The 19,276-nt window shown below is 39.1% G+C and overlaps 1 protein-coding gene across 2 annotated transcripts in view; it reads right to left on the minus strand.

The window, feature by feature from the left end:
- Positions 1–11,486, minus strand: part of jmjd1cb (jumonji domain containing 1Cb) — a 98,875-nt gene extending 87,389 nt beyond the window's left edge. For both annotated transcript variants that reach the window (XM_088915825.1, XM_088915824.1), the window contains exon 1: positions 11,213–11,486. In XM_088915825.1, the coding sequence (XP_088771951.1) occupies positions 11,213–11,368 (156 nt within the window). In that variant the 5' untranslated portion in view covers positions 11,369–11,486. The remainder of the gene's footprint in view (positions 1–11,212) is intronic.
- Between the last annotated feature and the right edge of the window lie 7,790 nt (positions 11,487–19,276).

Here is a 19,276-nt window from a genome sequence, read left to right on the forward strand (position 1 = left end):
ACTCTTAGAGATAAAGCTTAACATCTCTGAAGTATAAAGTTAAAAGTCCATCATTGATCATTCATTGAAACATGATTTACGTGGATGGATAAATGCTTTTAAAACATTAAATATTAACACCTTATAAGCCTCAGTGCAACTCCCGAACAGCTACAGATCTTGAGATTGTATCTTCATATAAATATTCATTGGTTGAGAGAAGTTTTTTCTACGTTTTAGATATTTTACAGAATGAAGCTCAGCAAAACTGAAGAGACTATTATGGGCACAGTTGTGTACACACAGTGCTTTTAACAAGAAAACACAAATACACAACATTTTCAAGCACATTTGTCATTAGAACTGCAAATATTATATTTAATGTATATTTATTAATTGTTGTTTAATGTGTTAAGTATGCCAGGTGTTGCAACATGGATAAATATGAATCAATTCGATAGAGGTAAATTAGCATTTCTGTATTTAATCCTATCTGAAATTGTGGTTGGTAATTTTTATTGGTCAACTTTTGTTTGAACCTTGACTGAGTAACTACTGAGTCTTGATGCCTCTAACCTTATTTTTTTAAATGTCTTGAACAAACTTTTTTTTTTTACAACTGTGTTGATGATAGTTTATATTGCCCTAATGAAGATAATGGCCAATAAACCAAACTGATTTGCTTTTGACCAGCTTTTAGTAATGCTAAGGTTTTTTTTGGAAATTCTTACCCATTTTAGCTTCATGAATGTCAGTGAGTTTACAAACCTCTCACCCTTTCTCCTTGTTTAAGAACTCTGTGTGTAATCGAGACTATCCATCATAAAGGCAGTATCAGCCTCACTCTACGCCATATGTTCTCCAGACACTGAAACAATGAACATTATTATCTGTATTGAATTAACACTTTTTGTTCCTTATGTTTGTACAGTTTTTTAAAAAAGCACCAAGTTTAAATCACAACCCCCCTGCAAGGCATTTGCCACAAGTATTTTTTTCATCATCCAACCAAGATAAAAATCCTAAATCTACTGTAGTTCAAAACATAAAAAGCATTCATTGTTGATTCAATTAAATTAATGTTTTTCCCCTGCTCCTACACATTATCCTCATTAAAATCACACTACAGACATCAAACCAAAAGTTGCTAAAAGCATACTGTACCATACCAATTTTCCGAACAGTCCAGGATTCCAGCATACGTCTGTTTTAACAATGAAGGAAAGCACTTCTGGCAATATGTATTCCAGATCAGCAACTCATCACACAAAGCAGCCAAATCAAAGACACAGATCTACCCCATCGTGTGAAGACAGACAGATTTTAACCATTCTAGTGACTACGGTACACAAACCCACATTTTCATCATGACATAACCACATATGTCTAGCCCATCTAGACAATGTTTGGAGAGTATTTAATGTGAATTTATTTTTTTCTCTCATGTGGAACAGAATATTCTCGGAGATCAAAGTAACATTACAACTATTGCAGTAAATAAAATTGACCCAGGTCTTTTAGCAATTAGACCATTTTTCATTTGCAAGCACACCCTAATCAAATGTTCAGTCTTTTTTACTAGTCTCCCTCACTGTTTCAGGCTCACCAAATTTCAGATCTGGGCCCTAGCTAGAAGTCTGAATTTCAGATCCAACAAAGATCTTTTGAATTTCATTCACAACAGCTCACGAAGGATGCTATATGAGTCATCACAGGACAGCTTGAGCAGGACATCAGAGGACAGCTTGTGAACAAGCACACTGTTTGCTGTTTGCCCTCGTTTAATTGTAATCTGACTTTTCTTTCTATCTTACTATCTCTACAATTGTCTGTTCCTTTGTGTAGTTTAAACTTTAAAGGAGGTTAACATAATTTCTTAAAAAGCGCAACTTTGCTGTCATAAGAGGTTATCATCATTGCATAACTCGTCTTGTCCCTACGTGATTAAAACATTGTAATGAAATGATCATTATGGGTTAGTGACAATTAAAAAACCATGAATAAAACATTTACTTTGAGTAAAATAATTCTACCTGTGACCTTTTCTACATTTCAGCTTGGAGACGATTAAACAAGAACATTGCCATGACCAAAATAAAAAAGAGGCAAAATAGTCCTACTCTCTCAATGACAATGGGTATTTCTGACTTTGCTCCATCTTAAACGTCCCGTACTACCGTGTGTCCCAAATCCGATTAACAAAAGGAATATAAAACCCCAAATCCAGACACTACCTGCTGGAAAAAAAAATATTTCTTTTAGCAAAAGCAATTGCTAGAATTGTCAATTTATCCAAAGTATACTTCACAGAGAACACAATGCTCTACCCTGCCCCTTCCTGCAATCTTGCTGGTAAGCTCTGAGAAAACAGAGCTTACCCTGTTCATTCCAGAATCCCACAACTGGGCAACCATGTCTGCCTCATCCCTTTAAGCTGGTCTTCAGGGATGTAAATTCACATAAAATGCACAACATCCTGCACTGCAGCTTACCAAGTGTCAGCAGCAAAGACTTTCAGGTTCATTTTATAAACAAGCCTGTCTGTTTCATCTCGGGCATTCAAAGTCACTGGTGCAAAGTATTGGTTTGCAGATTTGCAAAATAATCAATGAAAACCTAGGCTGAAACCATTAATCAAACAGGTTATGAAAATACTTTTATCATTTAAATTTCGTCATATACCATATAATTAAATCTAAGAAAAGTCTGTTTTTTTCCTACGTGAAAAACCTTTAAATCACTTACAGTGCATGCATTATGTCCTGAACTGAGACCAGAAGCATTTCATTCCCCATGGGAAGCTAGGCAGGCATTTCATTTAATGAAGGAACCTTTCTACCAAAGACATTTCCCAGAACCATAAATTTAAGCATATTGTCATGCAAACCTTGCTGTGCTGCTTTAAAACCATTTAAGTACAATGATATTTGCATGAGAATATTACACTGTTTTCTAATAACCATATTTTTTATATTGATAGTACCCGTCTGCCACAGAGTGATTAAGCGCTTGCTCATTTAAATACGGCAATGATTTAATTTTTAGAGCCTTGTTTCAGATACGCAGTTCTCCACCGACATAACAAGGCAAAAGCTGTCTGGTCTGCAGATCATGCTGCGTCTTGGCAGAGCCTCAAACATCTGCTAAAGGTCAAGTTTCCACTGTATGGAACCAATCAATGGAGCCATAGAACACTCCCAGTACCACAAGAAGTTCTAAACAAAGAATACTGTTTCACATAGGAAAGGAATCTTGCCCTAAATTTGAAAAAAAAAAAGTCATGTTACAGATCGACTGTCCCCCGGGCAGATAACCTTCAGGATGTCACATGTTAGGAGACACAAAAATGCTGGTGAAAAAAACCATTTACCCAAATTTCGACATTAATACTAATCTGAATTAATGTCTGTTCTGCTCTGAATACATGTCTGTGCGTAATATCTGTGATATTTAATAGCTTCCAAGTTAGACATTAGAGTCTTCAAAGACTGCCTAGTTTAAGATTTCCAAGAGAAGCCGTTTTGAAATACAGTAAAAGCAGTATCTGGTAGAGCTGCAGAAAATATGATTTCCAAAAAAGGAGACAACACTTACAAAACATAACCTAAAAAAACATTTAAAAATTAGACACGTACAATATATCTTTCACATACTGTTCAGATGTCTTGGACATCTCGATCTCATTGAAAATATGAAATGTATTATATGATAAAAGGCACTAAAAAAAAACTAAGAGAATTGGATCCAAAACTAATTTTTACCATACTACATTTTTAATGTGTCTCAGTATAGATGCACTAAAAAAACAGTGATAAAAATGTCATATATAAAGATAATTTAAAAATTAAGTGACTATTCTGCAAATATTCATTGAAAAAGAGGGCTGGAAAAGTCAGTTCAGATCAGAGGTTACATTTCTTTGCAAGGTTACAAAATTAACAAAGGAAAAAAAATCAAGATTCTTACACATGTTTCATTAGAGACCAAAAAAAGTATCTCCCTTAAGGCCTGCTCTTAAAAATCTAGTTCAGGCACCCAGGCAGATTTTGATATTCAAGGTGTGACAGAGCAGCAACTCATTTTTCTCACTCTCGAGTGTTGCTTTCTTAGCCTCCGGCATACCAAACTAACTAAATGCACCACTCAACAGATTCTTTAAGATCCTGCCAAACTGCCTGAGAGCCATGACAACAAGCAAAAAGACATAACTCTCACTCTCATTTGTTTTCCAGATGTGTGCTTAACATGTCCTGGTTTAACTTCATTGGTGTCTTAAAATAAATGACACACAAGCTAGTTTACAGAAAACTTCATATCTCTGCACAAAATAAAAGCTGCCTCGCAGCTGGGGAAAAACACAGAACAAAATAATTTCGATGCGGTGTGACAAAGTAATATTTATCAAAAGGTTTAACAGCAGCACTCAAGGTCTTTGACAGTTTCGTGTTTGTTTTTCCAAAAAAATCCAGGGGCTGAACTGATCAATCCTTTCATGCATTTCCATTAAAACAAAAAAACGTATTTCTGTTAAATATGTGTCTAAAAATAAATAGATCAGTACTGATTCCAAGGTTGTGAGAATGAAACAAATGTATTTCAGTAGTACGCAAAGTAGAATGTATTTTTCATTCACCTTGAAGTCCTGACCCTTCTTATATCAACTGAAAAACTACAGTTCCCCATGTATGAAAATGTTCTTATAGATGCATTCCTGAATTTCATTACAACACAAGGCAAATAAACAATACTATTACTGCATTCCGGAGAAAACCACTAGCATACACACTTCATGTTACTAAGGAAATATCTTTTTGTTGGAACTCTTCGAGTAGCAGTCGATCCGATTTGCACAACTATGCACTGAAAAGGAATATACAGTACAGTATAAACGAATCACAGCTGGTACTACTTAAGGCCATATTTACTAAAAGCAAAGCAGAATCAGTACAAAGAGATATAATTTGAGGTCTGGATTGTTTCACAGGTCATGTCCACTACCCGAACAGACGAATAACGGGGTTTGTGTTTTATAGCTAACCATTTGCTGAAGGCAGGAGAACAATAAAAAGTAATTCACAGTGCTTAAATATCTAAACTACTCTCTTTACAGAGAAACATTTTAATCATCACTAGGTACAGTCACACCCTCTAGTCTGATTTTACTCATATTTCACACAGCACAGTAATAGGCCTTGTTTACACAAACAAGGACACAGAAGGGAAATCTAGTGCTTTAGAAGCAGCATTAGCAGATTGCTCAACAGCAGAAAAAGATTAAAAAAAACCACCATGGGAAATATCCTAAAGATCTACCCCTCCATGAAGAAAACAATACCCCATGTGCCTGAATAATGAGCAGGGAGATGGAATGAATAGGCCTTTGTTCAAATTTCTTCAAAAACGAGAATTTTACTCAAAGTATTAAAAACATCCACATTTAGTTTTAGCAGAAATTCCATTATTAATGGAAACAAATCGCACAAGGTTGTTTGAATGCGAATAGATGTGCCCCATTACTGTCCTCAAGCAAGATGCATAGTGTGTATTCTAGTAAGCTTTAAGAGCTAGAATATGCACAAGAGGTCTTTTACGCGTGCGTATTTAACCTTTTACTTCTCAAGCGTCTGTGAATTAACAAGGTTGTTTTCTTCAACGCATCTTTCCGGACACGTCTGCAGTAGTGGTTAGGTAATGAGCAACAAAGCACTGAATTTCAGTTCTACTTACTGGCAAAACTGATAATGCCTTCCTAATTGCAGAGGACCTAAAAATACTTCAAGTACTAACATGGAGTTTAAAGAGTTAAGTGTGAGGTTGTTCAGCCAGCAGTACCTGTCATTCACTTGGCTAAGCTGCTGTTGCTATGGAAAGCTGTCTGGCTACTGGTGAAAGACCCACAGTCCAGCTGCTGTCATTACCTCATGGAAGCTTAGTAACCCTGGGAAGGACAATTTAAAAAATTGTGGCAACAAACCGGGCATACATTATCTCCTGAGAAATGAGCTATTTGTGTATTGAGCCTTACATGGACACGGCAATAATCTGCATGCAAACATTCTTCAGTACTACGGATAGCTATTTCCATTAATTTTCTCAGTAAAAACTGGTTTTTGCAAATCTTTCTCAAAAAAGAGAAAGACAAAATATTGTTTTACAATATACTTCTGAAATGTAACTCAAGAATGTCCTTTCCGTCCATTTCAAAAGCATAATCACATAACAGCTGAAAAAAAAAAATCCTGTACATTAGTCACTGTAGAAAGATTAAAATGTTTCAAAATGAAAATCACTTCAATCACCACAAAGGAAACACAATCCAGCAAAACTATCAAACAAAATGTCCCGGTACATTTCTACAACAACACTAGTATAAATGCTTACTCAACTACAGAAACAAATTACAGTGACTAGCAAATTTGTGACTCAGCATCAACTGATAGCAACAATGAGGACAATCTTATCACACATGATGCAATGCCAATGTGCTCCGATTGTCTGCACACTGTGTTGTCATATAGCAGCAAGATAACCAGTGAGAATAAAGACTGGGAAGTGTGACGACCAGCATATTTTACATTAGAAATCAGAAGTGTAGGACAGTAGGAGTAGTGGAAAACAAGTCCAGATGCTTCACTTGAGCGAGAGACAAGAATAGTTTGCTATAGCGAAACCTCAAAATAGATTGTCTTGCTTTACTGATGGTGTTAGTGATTGGCTACATGTTCGTATACATCTGCTGCGACCTGAAACACTCAAATAATACTTGATGATATTTTAAACATTATTAAACAGCTAATCACTGTCTACTGTTAGGTTAAGGAAAGGTTTTGTTACTATTAAATCCAATTAACCCATAGTAAAGGTTTGTTATTGTGTTAATGGCACTATTAATACTTTATATTCCACTTATAAAACCTATAAAGGTAATTCACAACCCCTAAAGTGTTACCAATTAAGTAAAGCAATTGCATTTTTTATTTTATTATATTCACACCATGTGCCTAATATCAACATTATTTAAATAAGTAATTGCAATATATATTTCACAAATAATGTTATGAAACAACCTCATGAGAGCACACACTTATTCTGTGAATGGTGTGATTGACTAAATCGTCTCTGGACTTCAGAAAATATTTCATTTGGCAAGTGAAACTGCAAAGGAGTGCTGCAGATAGTATCTTTCTCTCAAGGCAGGCCCATTCAGATGAATGCTAGAAACAACCTGTGGGTCATTCCAGGTCAAGTGAGCCAAATTCTACGAAGTCAAGCTATTCATGTAAGGTTAGTGACACATGCCCCACCCGGGTCAGCAGCAGTACATGCAACGCAATGTCTTTAAGACAATTAAATATGAAACTTTCTATAAAACACATCTCCCTGCCTGTGATGAGCTAATCAGCTCTCATCAATCCCCCTGTTCGCAGTTCAAGAGCATTCAAGGATTTGTGTAGACTTAATTATCAAAACAGAGCAGCAGAAGTAGAATAGGAAGGAGAGCAAAGCACACAACCAAAGAAACATATTTCTCCCTACCTAAAGAAAAATGGCTATAGACGGAACACACAGTCACGCATTTAAAAACCGTTTGTCTCCTAAAACGTCAGCCTCCCTGCTGAAATGTCGGAATGAAAACTGGAAGCTACAATGCATTACAAAAGAACCTGTCTATCATTACCTACAAAAATCATATTCATTTGAGATAAATCCCATTTAGACAACTGACACCCATTAAAAAAAGACAGCACAGTGAGAAACAGAGACTACCATTAGAGAGCATAATATACAGCCATTAGTAAACAAGTGCTGGCTGTTACTCAGAGAGGCAGGGAAAAAATCTCCAGGCAAAGACTGATGGGCTGGTATTTCTGCAAGACTTCAATGAGGCGGATTCCCTGCCGATTCCTTGTGTACCTGGACACCACACGCGAGTGCAACATCTTTAACCAAGTTAAAAAGCACATTGGACAATAACCAGATCCTGACCCAAGTAAAACCCAAACCAGTAGCAAAGGCAGGTTTTATTTAAACAGCTTTCCTGAAACTGGCGGATTAATTGCGGTTTTCAAAGTGACGAAAATGAAACGAAGTCACCCCCCGCTTGGGCAGTGTTACTGATGGCCAGTCTTCACACGCCAACCACATCGCCCACCGCCACGCTTTTCACTCGAGCTCGGAGCAAGCAGCTACCTGAGCTGGGAGAGGACAGCCGTGATTGAATTAGAACTGCTTAGGCAGCAAAGCTGAATTAAACACCAAGACATTTTCAAGCTGAAATAAAACCAGATACAAACTTGCCGTTTTGCTTTTCACTCTCTTGTTTAGTGTGCTTTCCAGTGCTCCAGCACTGAGATTTCACAATTTATGACTTCAGGGCACGGTTGACAAACATACAGTATCATAATTAGGTCAAGGAGTTTTGCCTAGCATTACAACTACAGTACGCGTCAAAGAATTCGAAACGCCGATTGTTTTTACCATGCTGCACGCACCGAGGATCTTGCCTTTAATTTCTTTCCCTTTTTCTATTACAAAAAAAAACGAACCAAGATTTATGACCAAACCAAATCAGACAACAGAACAAATGACATTCAAAAAGTAACCATCCTCTGGATGCGAAATGCCGACTAATCCGCTGCATGAGAATTTTTCAGAGCTGTTTCGGTGCCATCATCTCCCTAATTCCTGTGCCCCTTCAAATCGAGACAACCAACCGCTGTTAAATTGTGTAGCCTTAAGATGTGTGCAGTAGTGTGCGCATTAATGACAGCTTGCAGTCGGGACCAAAGATGAATTTCTGTTTATTTCTGCAGCAGTTCCACACGAAAATGTTTGAAGGCCCTTACACATTGCTGCCATTATGCTGTGGAGCTGGGTGGGGGGAGTGAGGCTGCACTGACCATCACAGTTTCGTGTTACATGCTGTTTTGTTAAGCCACAAATCACATAAACATAAACAGACCGCCAACTGAAAACTGTCCCCATCAGATTCAGACGAAGCTACATTTCAGAAAGTTTTTTTAAATCATCTGAATTTCTTTTGACAGATATAATATTGATTTCATTTCAGTTGTCTATTAAAATAGTAACTAAACAACAATTTGGAGTTTTTGCACTCTGAGAATTTATGTATGTATACACAAACCCATCAGCCTCTAAGGAAGATATTTTTTGCCTTAACCTTCATGTTTACCTTCATTTGTCCCATTCATAATGGTTCTGAGTGCAAGATTCACTGTAGTATTTCTAAGGAAAATCATTTGTCACGTTCAAGAAACAGGGATATGCTAATGGATATCTGCCCTTGTTTGAAAACCTTTACTTACAACAATCAAAAGGTTAACATTTAAGAACTTGTGCTAAACAGGTTAGGGGCCTGCATTAAATGCACGTTTTAAATTTAAATTCCTTTTTATGACAAAAGGGTAACTGAGTTTCAAAACCCTTAAAAATAAAAGACACACTATAAAAGTTCAAATTTACATATATATTCCACTCTCCTATGTTCTATGCATTTCCAGGACAAATTTTGCATTATTTCGGAAGCAGTCTCAGTTCTCAGACTGCTTTTCTCTGATACCATGTTTATGGATTCCAAGTCAAATAGTAACCATGCTATTCTTTATGGAAAAATCTTCCCTGGCGCTCTTCTACCGATTAGTTGGGCTACAGTTGATGACCTCAAGCCACAACCCTGAAAACAAACGAACTGAACACTGTACACTCCAACTGTATAATTACACTGGGCCAACTCATTCCATACAGCTGGATCCAGATGAAAGTGCTATCTTTGCCTCCAGGTAAGCCATCGGAATGAGTTCATTCAGCAATAAGTACAATTAGTTTCCTACAAACTCTAATAATAATTGTCAAACCAGACAGACTAAAACATAAGTGAACAATTGGAAGAAGTATATTTGTATGAGTAGGTACACAAAACCTTCAACATTGTCTTGTCCTTTTCTGTCATCGCCCTTGTTCGATTCCCCTTGGAAAAACTGTCTACCATCTGGAACACAGAGTAGTTTCAGACTTGCTGCCAGCCATCAAACCCAAAACCCTGAAACAAGAAACCCTGCTTTCCCTCATCTGCACACAGACGTGTTTATTTAAGATTAGAGGCCAGTTAAAGGCCATTAAAAAGGCACAAATTCAATGGTGCATCCTGTTTACTTGTAACAATGTGTATAACACCAGCAGCCCCATTCGCCATTATTTATCAGAACCATGTGCCATCGGTACAGTTTAGGATAAACAGCGGTTTCTGGAAAGTGGGGAGAATAAAAGGACCACATCTTAACGAGTGGGACACGCGTCTTTAAGAGTCGGCTGTTTGTCAGGTACAGCCAAGCTGTTATCTAAAACGTTTCATTAAAAACGCAGCGGTTCTTATAAATGACCGGGAGAATTAATTACCGTTTAAAATGAGCAGCTTTTGAGCCATCTAATGCTTGCAAGGTAGGCTCTGGCTGGTGTATCTTCAGCGGCGCTACGTTCATTCACACAGTAACAGGTTTATTACAACGTGTTTTGTTTTGCCGGGGTGAGTAATCCGCGGGTAAACGCGCTCTCGCGTCCGCGTTCAAAAGCCCAAGATATTATTTTTAAAAAAACCGGGACAGTGTGCAATCAAGAGTAATTTAGCCGTACACCGTGACAAGATAAACAAAAAAAAATCCCAACTTCGTCAACAAATCCCGAGCCCCCTACACGCCAAAAGCTAGCCAAAGCTGGTGTAGTAGGCATACTGCGGCTTTTTTCATTATTGTGTCGTTGCAAACCCGGGTCGTAGCGATTTTAACAGGGCTTCGATTGTAACGGCTCGGTGTGACAAGAGCTCCCAGCCGCTAAACCTGAGCCCCGACACCGAGATTTAAACTAAACGGAGACCCGGCCGGGGGGGAAGGGAGGTCAGACCTAGAGCTGCCAACATGTGTCATAACGCCGGACCTGAGCGTTTCTGTGGCGGGGGGGAAACAGGGGGAGAAGGACCTAGGATTGTAAACGGAGCACCCGAGAAGGAGGTTAGCCCCAACTCAGCGCCTCGAAAGAGTATAACGTCTCCAGGCTGGAAACCAGCGTGTAGAGCACGGGGGAAGGCAGCGATCGTTTGGGTGATCCTGGAAATCTCCGAAAGAAAAAAAAAACATCCTTCTCAACGTGTCTCCCCCTCTGTCCCCGAACCCCCTGTGACAGGTTTAGAGGCAGGCAGAGAGGGGAATCCAGGTCTTACCGTGAGCTCCGGGTTGTCGTTGTCGCGGTGGGAGACGGCGCGGATGACCCCGGCTCTCCATCCCCAGCGCCCGATCTCCCCGAGCTCCGGCAGCTCCTCTCCGCTGACACACAGGAACCGCTTCCCGACCAGCTCCGGCCGCGCTTCCACCGCCATGGCCTCGCAACGGAGAGTGAGAAAACCCTCGAAAAACTTCCAACAGCAACGCCCTATCGGTCGGACATTTTCTACATAAAACGGCGCTTAAGAAGAAGAGAAGGAAGGGGGGAGGAAGGATAGAGAAAGAGAAAGCGACGACGAGGGCAAAAATAACTGTTATTTAGTCTTTTGCGTGTCGAGCGCAACCCGGGGGATTTAAATTTCTTTCAGTCTCCTCCCGCACAGTCACTTCTTTCGCTCCGTGAAACTGAACACTGAAGCAGATCACTGCCAGCGTACAACTGGTATCCCTCCGCCCCCACGCAAAGCGCACAGCAGTGCAAAACCGCAGCGAGCAGACTTCTCCGTCCGCCAGACACAGATTCATTCTCTCTGGGAGACGGCCGGCTGCGCTGCTACCACCAGACTGTTAAAAATAGTGCCCTGCCGTAACGACAGGGCCGTGCATAATAATAATGTTGGGTTGCTTTTGGTGAAGAGGATAGGAAAGTTAAACGTCAAACTCAAATTCTTAAACAGCACGAAAAAAAAAGAAGCCCAGGCATTGTCGACAGTGCAGGAACATTTCAGAGTTAAACGGGTTGGCCAAAATAATAAATCACAAATCCCTGTTACGTTTCGATTGCTCTCTTAGTATTTTTTTGTTGATGGTATTTTCCAGAGTGTACTGTAAATCAAGTAAGTCACTGTTGCGTTTCTCATCTCATTTCACCCAGCCGTATTAATGCGGCTCCACGTTTCAGTGAATCAATTAAGGATCTGTGTGTGGATCTTTCTCCGAGGTTACTCTGCCCCGGAGGGTGACCCCTGTGGGCTGGGCTGGAGGGGAGTTAAAAAGGCGGGCTGTTGAATGTAAAATATATCTACAGGACGGAGGCAATCAGCTTCATGTCACCCTCAGGTCAGGGCAGTAGATTGAGAAAGATGTCCCGCTGCAGACAGAATCGCAATTCCCCCGGTTCCTCAGACGGCTGTTTGATGTGCTTGTCTGACAGATCTTCCACTGCACGCAGGACAGCCAAACAGGGTCCATGCGCGTCTGACCACGGTTCATCCGCAGCAAGCCAAGCAACAAATATTGATAAAGGTCTTTTTTTAAAAAAAAAACAAATTTCAACTGGAATAATTTATTTAAATGATATATAGAACATATTCGTACAATACATTCATACATTAGCGCTGCCGCAAAAAAAGGGAAAAGTAGAGTAGGCCTACGTTTTGAGTGTTCTTTTTAAGTCTGGAGGCTGCTGTTTGAGATTGACGAGTTTGATTTTTTGGTTCAAATAAATATAATAATTTAAATGAGATATTTAAGGCAAATAACGTGCCAGATCTTTTTTTAACCCACCTTTATCAAAACGCCTTCCTTGTACATCAAGGTAAGCTAAAGATATTTGACTTATTGATAGTTTTAAGTACAACTTGTATACATGGCTTGTATAGTTGTATTTTATGCGTCTATAGTTATTTTTGTATCCTAAGCGACAGGGTTTCTAAGGGTTACACAACGCGGTGTCTACTTGCACTACCACCAGAGTGCGGAGCAGGGTTACAGGACTCATTGTTTGGTTGCGCACTGAGCTTCAAATGCATCTGCTACAGAAAGTGGATGGTAATGGATGATAACACTTTCCGATGTAAATTCCATATGTTTTCAAACAATCGCCATCTTCTTGATTTTTCCACGTAACACCCCAGTCGGATTCGTTCATGTTTTTTTTTCATCTCTTCACTCAATAAACGTTTTTAAAAAGTGGTTGGAAACAAAGGTAGCAGCGCACCGGGTTTGCAACAGACTCTCCACCCTCCTCAGAGTGCTCATCTTTACTACCACTGTTCAAGGGAAGTAAAACGCATTGACACCTCCTAAAAGACAGCCGCGATGACACAGTTGTGAAAACAAGCGTCCACTTTGTCCCGAAGTCCTATTCTTTCTTTACAATGCTGTTATTAACCGTGCCTGCGCCTTTTTGTTTGTCTGTGCTGTGGTGAGTGCTCACTCCCCTGCCACTGTGGCCACGGAACCAGAAGGGAATTTCCCTCGGCTGCAGATATGTTCATGAATAACAACAAGATTAGCGAGAGTCCACAATTCACAGACGTCATCTGTTGCCAAGCGCATTCCTCCACATGCGGGAAATGAGTTTGTCTCCGAGTTTAACACTGTATTCATTTATTTCTATGAGTTAGGTGACACTCCCATCATATTCTTAGCAGCCAATAAAAAAAAAATGGGTCTGGGATAAACAGCAAAAGTAACACAGCATGGTATCGTAAAGATTAAAAAAAATGTGATGAAAAAGAATTTATTATGCCGCAATTTGAAACAGATTGCAGGAAATAACCAATCATAATTAAGCATTACAACGTTTCTATTTGTGTGCACAGATCATTCGTGAGCTTATGCAGACAAATGTATTTAAAATTTCTAGTGAGCGTGTCAGTGTCTTGTGTGGGACATACGTACGTGCCTGGGTGATTAATGTATGAACATGTCTGTTCATGCGTTTCACTCCTGTGAGCGTTATGTATTTTATATGCAAGTCTGTTGTAGATTACACCCTGCTCAAATATACATCATCGCCAGTAAAAGAACCCCGTGTTCTAATATTTTCTTGCGGATGCCTCTCTAGCATCAATACCAATATTGTTTTCTTTAACTCTTACAGTCGTTTCATCTACTGTACCCTAGCCGTCTTCGTCGTGCTCTGGCGAAGTGGGTGATGTGTATTGTTGCGAATGCAGAGGAATTGGCACGCGCTGCCTATATCACTGTTCCAGCAGAAATTCCAGAACAGAGGGAATATTGTGTACTAATTTACCAAGGTTACTGAGGGGGGCGGGCGGTCCGGGGCTGGTTCCAAGTATAACATTTCCATCTCCAACAACTACCTTCTAAAGTCACTTGCAGAAACAGACATATGGTACAATTGTCCTATTTCTTTGCTAACTGTTCCGAACCGAAAGGGATACCTTGAGATTTTCAGGATTTTCCATGCTTTGGTTTGGGATTCTTTCATTTCCCGGTTACCTGTGCTCGAATCTGCGTGGTTTACACGGAATTAGTTGTGGTCTGAAGTCCTGGGTGCATATTATTCCTTATCAGAAACGTGCAGTGTATGTTCCCATAGTTCCCCCAGAGATTCAGCCTGCCCTGTTGTTCAAGGAGGGCTGTGAAATGGTTAGGACGTGATCAGGTCAGGAATGAGATATTCTTAGAGGAGGGCTGCGAGATGATGTTTTTATAACACCCACTGGCACTGTTGATGAAACTGAAGTTCTGTTTATTGAAGACCAATTAATCCCCCATAGGGAAAAACAAACGCAGAATTAAATCGAGATTTAAGAGAGGCGGTATGCAGCGTCGCCAGCTTTCGTATAAAATTAAGGGTATGGAAATTGTTTACAGGAATAGAAGAAAACATAAAATTTTGTCCAGGGAGTTTTTAAATTGCGTCAACGAAAATGAAAACTGAAGTCATATTACAAATATATAAATATTCCAACTGTATTTGATTTCCAACCGAATTGTATTTGATGTGCAATTCGGTTTTATCTGTTTTCATATTTATGTATTCGATTGCTGCAGTCATCAAAAGAAAAAAAAATATCCCTGAAACAGCCAAATAATATGTATAATGTTTTTTTATAGATTGATTCAAGATGTATGTCTATACATGGTTGAGGGCGTATTTATTTACGTATAGTAAAAATATCTTTATTGAAATTATAGTGGTGCTTTGGGTTTGTACATGAGAAACAGGATTTTTGTTTTCAAATCTTGAATGTTATGCTATGATTATCAGCAAATACTGTGCAGTGGTCAGATTAGTACATGGAAATTTCAGCTTTCTGTAGCTGCACAAAACTTCGCCCAATCAGTGGTTCCCATGGAAACTAGATCCCCGCGTAAGGTGACTGAGACTGAAGAGCATTGAACAGGTTTTCAGAAAATTCTCATTTTCAGATAATGATAATAAAAAAGGATTTGTCAAGTGTTCACAAAGATGACTTCAAATAAACATTTAGTCTATCATTTTATATATTATAATATTTACATGATTGTAAATAATTGTGTGTGCACCCTTTTAGTATCACATATAAACACTGAAACAAGATAATGAATGTACAGTACAGTTATAAAATGTTGTTCTATCCATGGCTCGAATGTACAGCAATAAAGGATATTATCTAAGAAAACTACATAGAAATAGAAATCGAAATGATCTGGTATAGGCAGAAAAACGTATGGCACCTCAGACAACTGGCAACATTTCTGGATCTGTATTAATCAATTCATCAATCACAAATACTGTATTTATTGCAATGTTGTATATGACGTGTCAAAGTCAGACACAGGCTGCTTTTGGTTGTGGTGTGCAAAACAGATTCCCTTTGAAAGTAAAACATCTTCCCTTTTGCCTTAGATCGGTGGATACAGTATTGTGGAGCACACACATAATGCAGTCGGAGAGGCAATCGTTTATGCATTGAAAGATTTTATTCTTTATGCTCTCTATCTGTAATTCGTTATAAAAATAAAGAATGAGACTGCGTTCTGTAGTGCTTTCCATCCCAAAGGATCCCAAGGTGACTTACAGCCCCCTTCCTCCACCCCTGCAGTGCTGCCCCCGACTGAGTGATATGTAGCAGCCATTATACACCAACAGCCTCATTACATAGCAGATTATGTAATGAGGCTTCTCCAGTACAATTAAGGGGGGACTTCAGGGAGACTAGACTGTTCAAGCGCAGGGTGGAATTTTGTCAGGACCCTGGGGTTAACACTCCTACTCTTTTCAAAAATGAATCATTTAACAACTGAAGGATGGCACCTCCCGCATCACAGTTTGGAACCCCGCTACAGAGAGAAGAGTGCCACCTACTGGTCCACTAACGCCATTTATAACAGCAATGTGATTTACTCCAAATTCTTCCACTGCAGTACTGCGCAGGTCCAGGCCTACTTAGCTTCTGAGATCCAATGAGATCAGGCTAGAACGCTGCAACGCTGTTGTCAGGCATCAGGTTTACCATGACAAGATTAGCAGTATAAAGAAAAACACCCTTTACTGAATGTTGCAGAATCCTGCTGATCACATTTCTGCCTATTAGGTTCAGCAGTGATAAAGCACCTGAATTACGGAAGCATGTTTATACAGCCGAAATGACTCTCCAGCAGGGGGGTATCTGAACTATCAGGTGTGCCCATCTCGGAACACAAACCTACAACTGCAGAAACATGTTTGCAGCTACTATTTTAGTATGCACTAATGAGTAGAAATGTTTGCTGAAAGAACCACAAGGAAGCTTTTAAAAAGACCATAATACTGAGTCATTACACAGTATAGCCAGGCTGATGAAATGTGATTATACACAAGGTTGAAGAAAAATAGTCTCCCTGGCTATACCATAATCATGTCCTTGTGTACTACAGACACAACAGTATAATTTGTAAAAGGCACATGTTGAAGACTGCAGTGTTGTGCACTGAGACACTTTGTTCAGTCTGAGAGTTTAATCTGATTCAGGACACTGTTCCAAGACTCGATCTTAATAGCTGCTTAGAAATCAAGAACATGTATTTCAAAAAGTAAATAAACCCCCGATGAAAAAAAAAAGAGTCCCGTCACATATTTGAAAAAGAAAAAACAATCCAAATTAAACACTTAAAACTTTCAAAACTTTGAAATTATAAATGGTTTTTAATGTTTTCGTTTTGACATTACAGTTGTTAATTGAGCAAATATCAGCTACATGGGTAAACATTCTCTCAGGCAGAACAGGAGATATTGCTTGTTTTGTGCCATAAACCAATATCATTTGCAAGTTAATATGGATCAACTTTTAATGCATGTGCTTGGATTTAGACCCGGTCAATGGATAGACTGAATGCTTGTATTTAGTGGAGTACATCACGGATCTGCATTAGGACAATTTCTCTTCCTAATTTTAATAATTTATTTAGATTAGTGACCATTGCAGATGATAGTTACACAAGGTGGATTTGCAAACACTGTAATAATAATAATAATAATGCTGATAGTAATAATTATTATAATAATTGCTTACACTTATAGAGCACTTCTCTGGACACTCCACTCAAAGGGTAATGGGGACTCCCCTCCACCACCACCAATGTGCAGCTCCACCTGGATGATGCCAATGGCAGCCGTATTGCGCCAGAACACTCACCACACACCAGCTATCAGTGGGGAAGAGAACAGAGTGATGAAGCCAATTCATAGATGGGGATTATTAGGAGGCCATGACTGGTAAAGGCCAATGGGAAATTTGACCAGGATGCCTGGGTTACACCCCTTTTCTGTTCGAGAAACACCCTGGGAGTTTTAATGACCACAGAGAGTCAAGACCTTGGTTTTACTTTTCATTCGAAGGACGGCACCTTTTTACAGAATAGTGTCCCCATCACTGTACTGGGGCATTAGGACCCACATGGACCACGGGGTGAGCACCCCCTGCTGGCCCCACTAACACCTCTTCCAGCAGCAACCTAGTTTTTCCCAGGAGGTCTCCCATCCAGGTACTGACCAGGCTCATATCTGCTGGGGTTCAATGGGTTGCCATTTGTAAGTAGCATGGTGATATGGCTGCTGTAGAAGCACCAAGAGAATTTCAAAAAGATTCAGAAATAAATCAAGACTGGGCAAACACCTGGTAAATTACATACAGTGTAGACAAGCTCAGAGTATTACATGCTAAGCAAAAATATAAAATGCAAATATTGAAATGGGAAATACAATGAAGACTGAGGAGTTCATGTATACATCATTTTTTCATTCATTGTGGGGAAGGAATAAAAAAAGGAAAACATAATGTTCAAATGTATAGCTCAAATCATATAATTTAAATCAAGAGCTATTATAAATCATCATCGTATAACATATAAATGTAAACCATCATCCAGGTGGGGCTGCACATTGGTGGTGGTGAGTGGAGTGTCCAGAAAAGTGCTATATAAGTATAAGGAATTATTAATAATGCTTCTTCCCTTTAATAATAATAATAATAATAATAATAATAATAATTATGATGATGATGATGATGATGATGATGATGATGATGATGATGATGAAACAATACACAAAATTCTGTTTAGAGTTTTGGTCCACAAAAATATTGTTGTCCTGGAATCAGTCAAGAGACAAGGAACCAGAAATATTCCCAAACGTAAATTAGTGTCTTACACCGCCAGATTAAAACAAATGGAGATTTTTAGTTTAAAACAGACAAGACTACCAGATCACTGAATTCAGGTATGAAAAACATCCTCAGTCACTTACGAGGTTAATCCAGTGCAGTTCCCCAGAATCATGAACTAGAGCAGTGGCTCTCAAAGTTCTGTGGTCCACAGACCACTTACACCAAGTCACAGATGTGGTGGACCACCTATGCCTACGTCCACTTCTTACCCTGTAAAAATCATCACCTATTAATGTACTAAAATTAATATTGAATTAAAATTTATGAAAGTACTAATATTTTTACAAACAAAATTGCATATTTTGCAAACGTTTTTATTACTTAAAAAGTTAATGTGAAGAATGGAGCTGCTTAGACTTGCATTAAGAAAGATGACTAGGTCAGCCCGCGGACCACACTTTGAAAACCACTGAGCTAGAAGACACATGTGTAAACTGCATAGAAGTGCATTTGAAACCGGGAACTGATGACATGACCGTACAGAAGTGGTTAAAGCTGATGCCCTGGCTTCTTTAGTGAAAGGGCGGAATGTGATGGTTGGATCAATCAGTTATCAGCCACCAAGCAGTGCTAGAGGAATGATTAACAAACTTCCCTGTTGTAGCTCTTCTTATATGCTTAATATGAGAGGCATGTAGATTTTCGTGTGTCTTGGAAACTTGGAAATCAGAAGAAACTTGC

Source organism: Atractosteus spatula, chromosome 5 (assembly GCF_055471065.1).
Source record: "Atractosteus spatula isolate fAtrSpa1 chromosome 5, fAtrSpa1.hap1, whole genome shotgun sequence".
NCBI lineage: Eukaryota > Metazoa > Chordata > Actinopteri > Semionotiformes > Lepisosteidae > Atractosteus > Atractosteus spatula.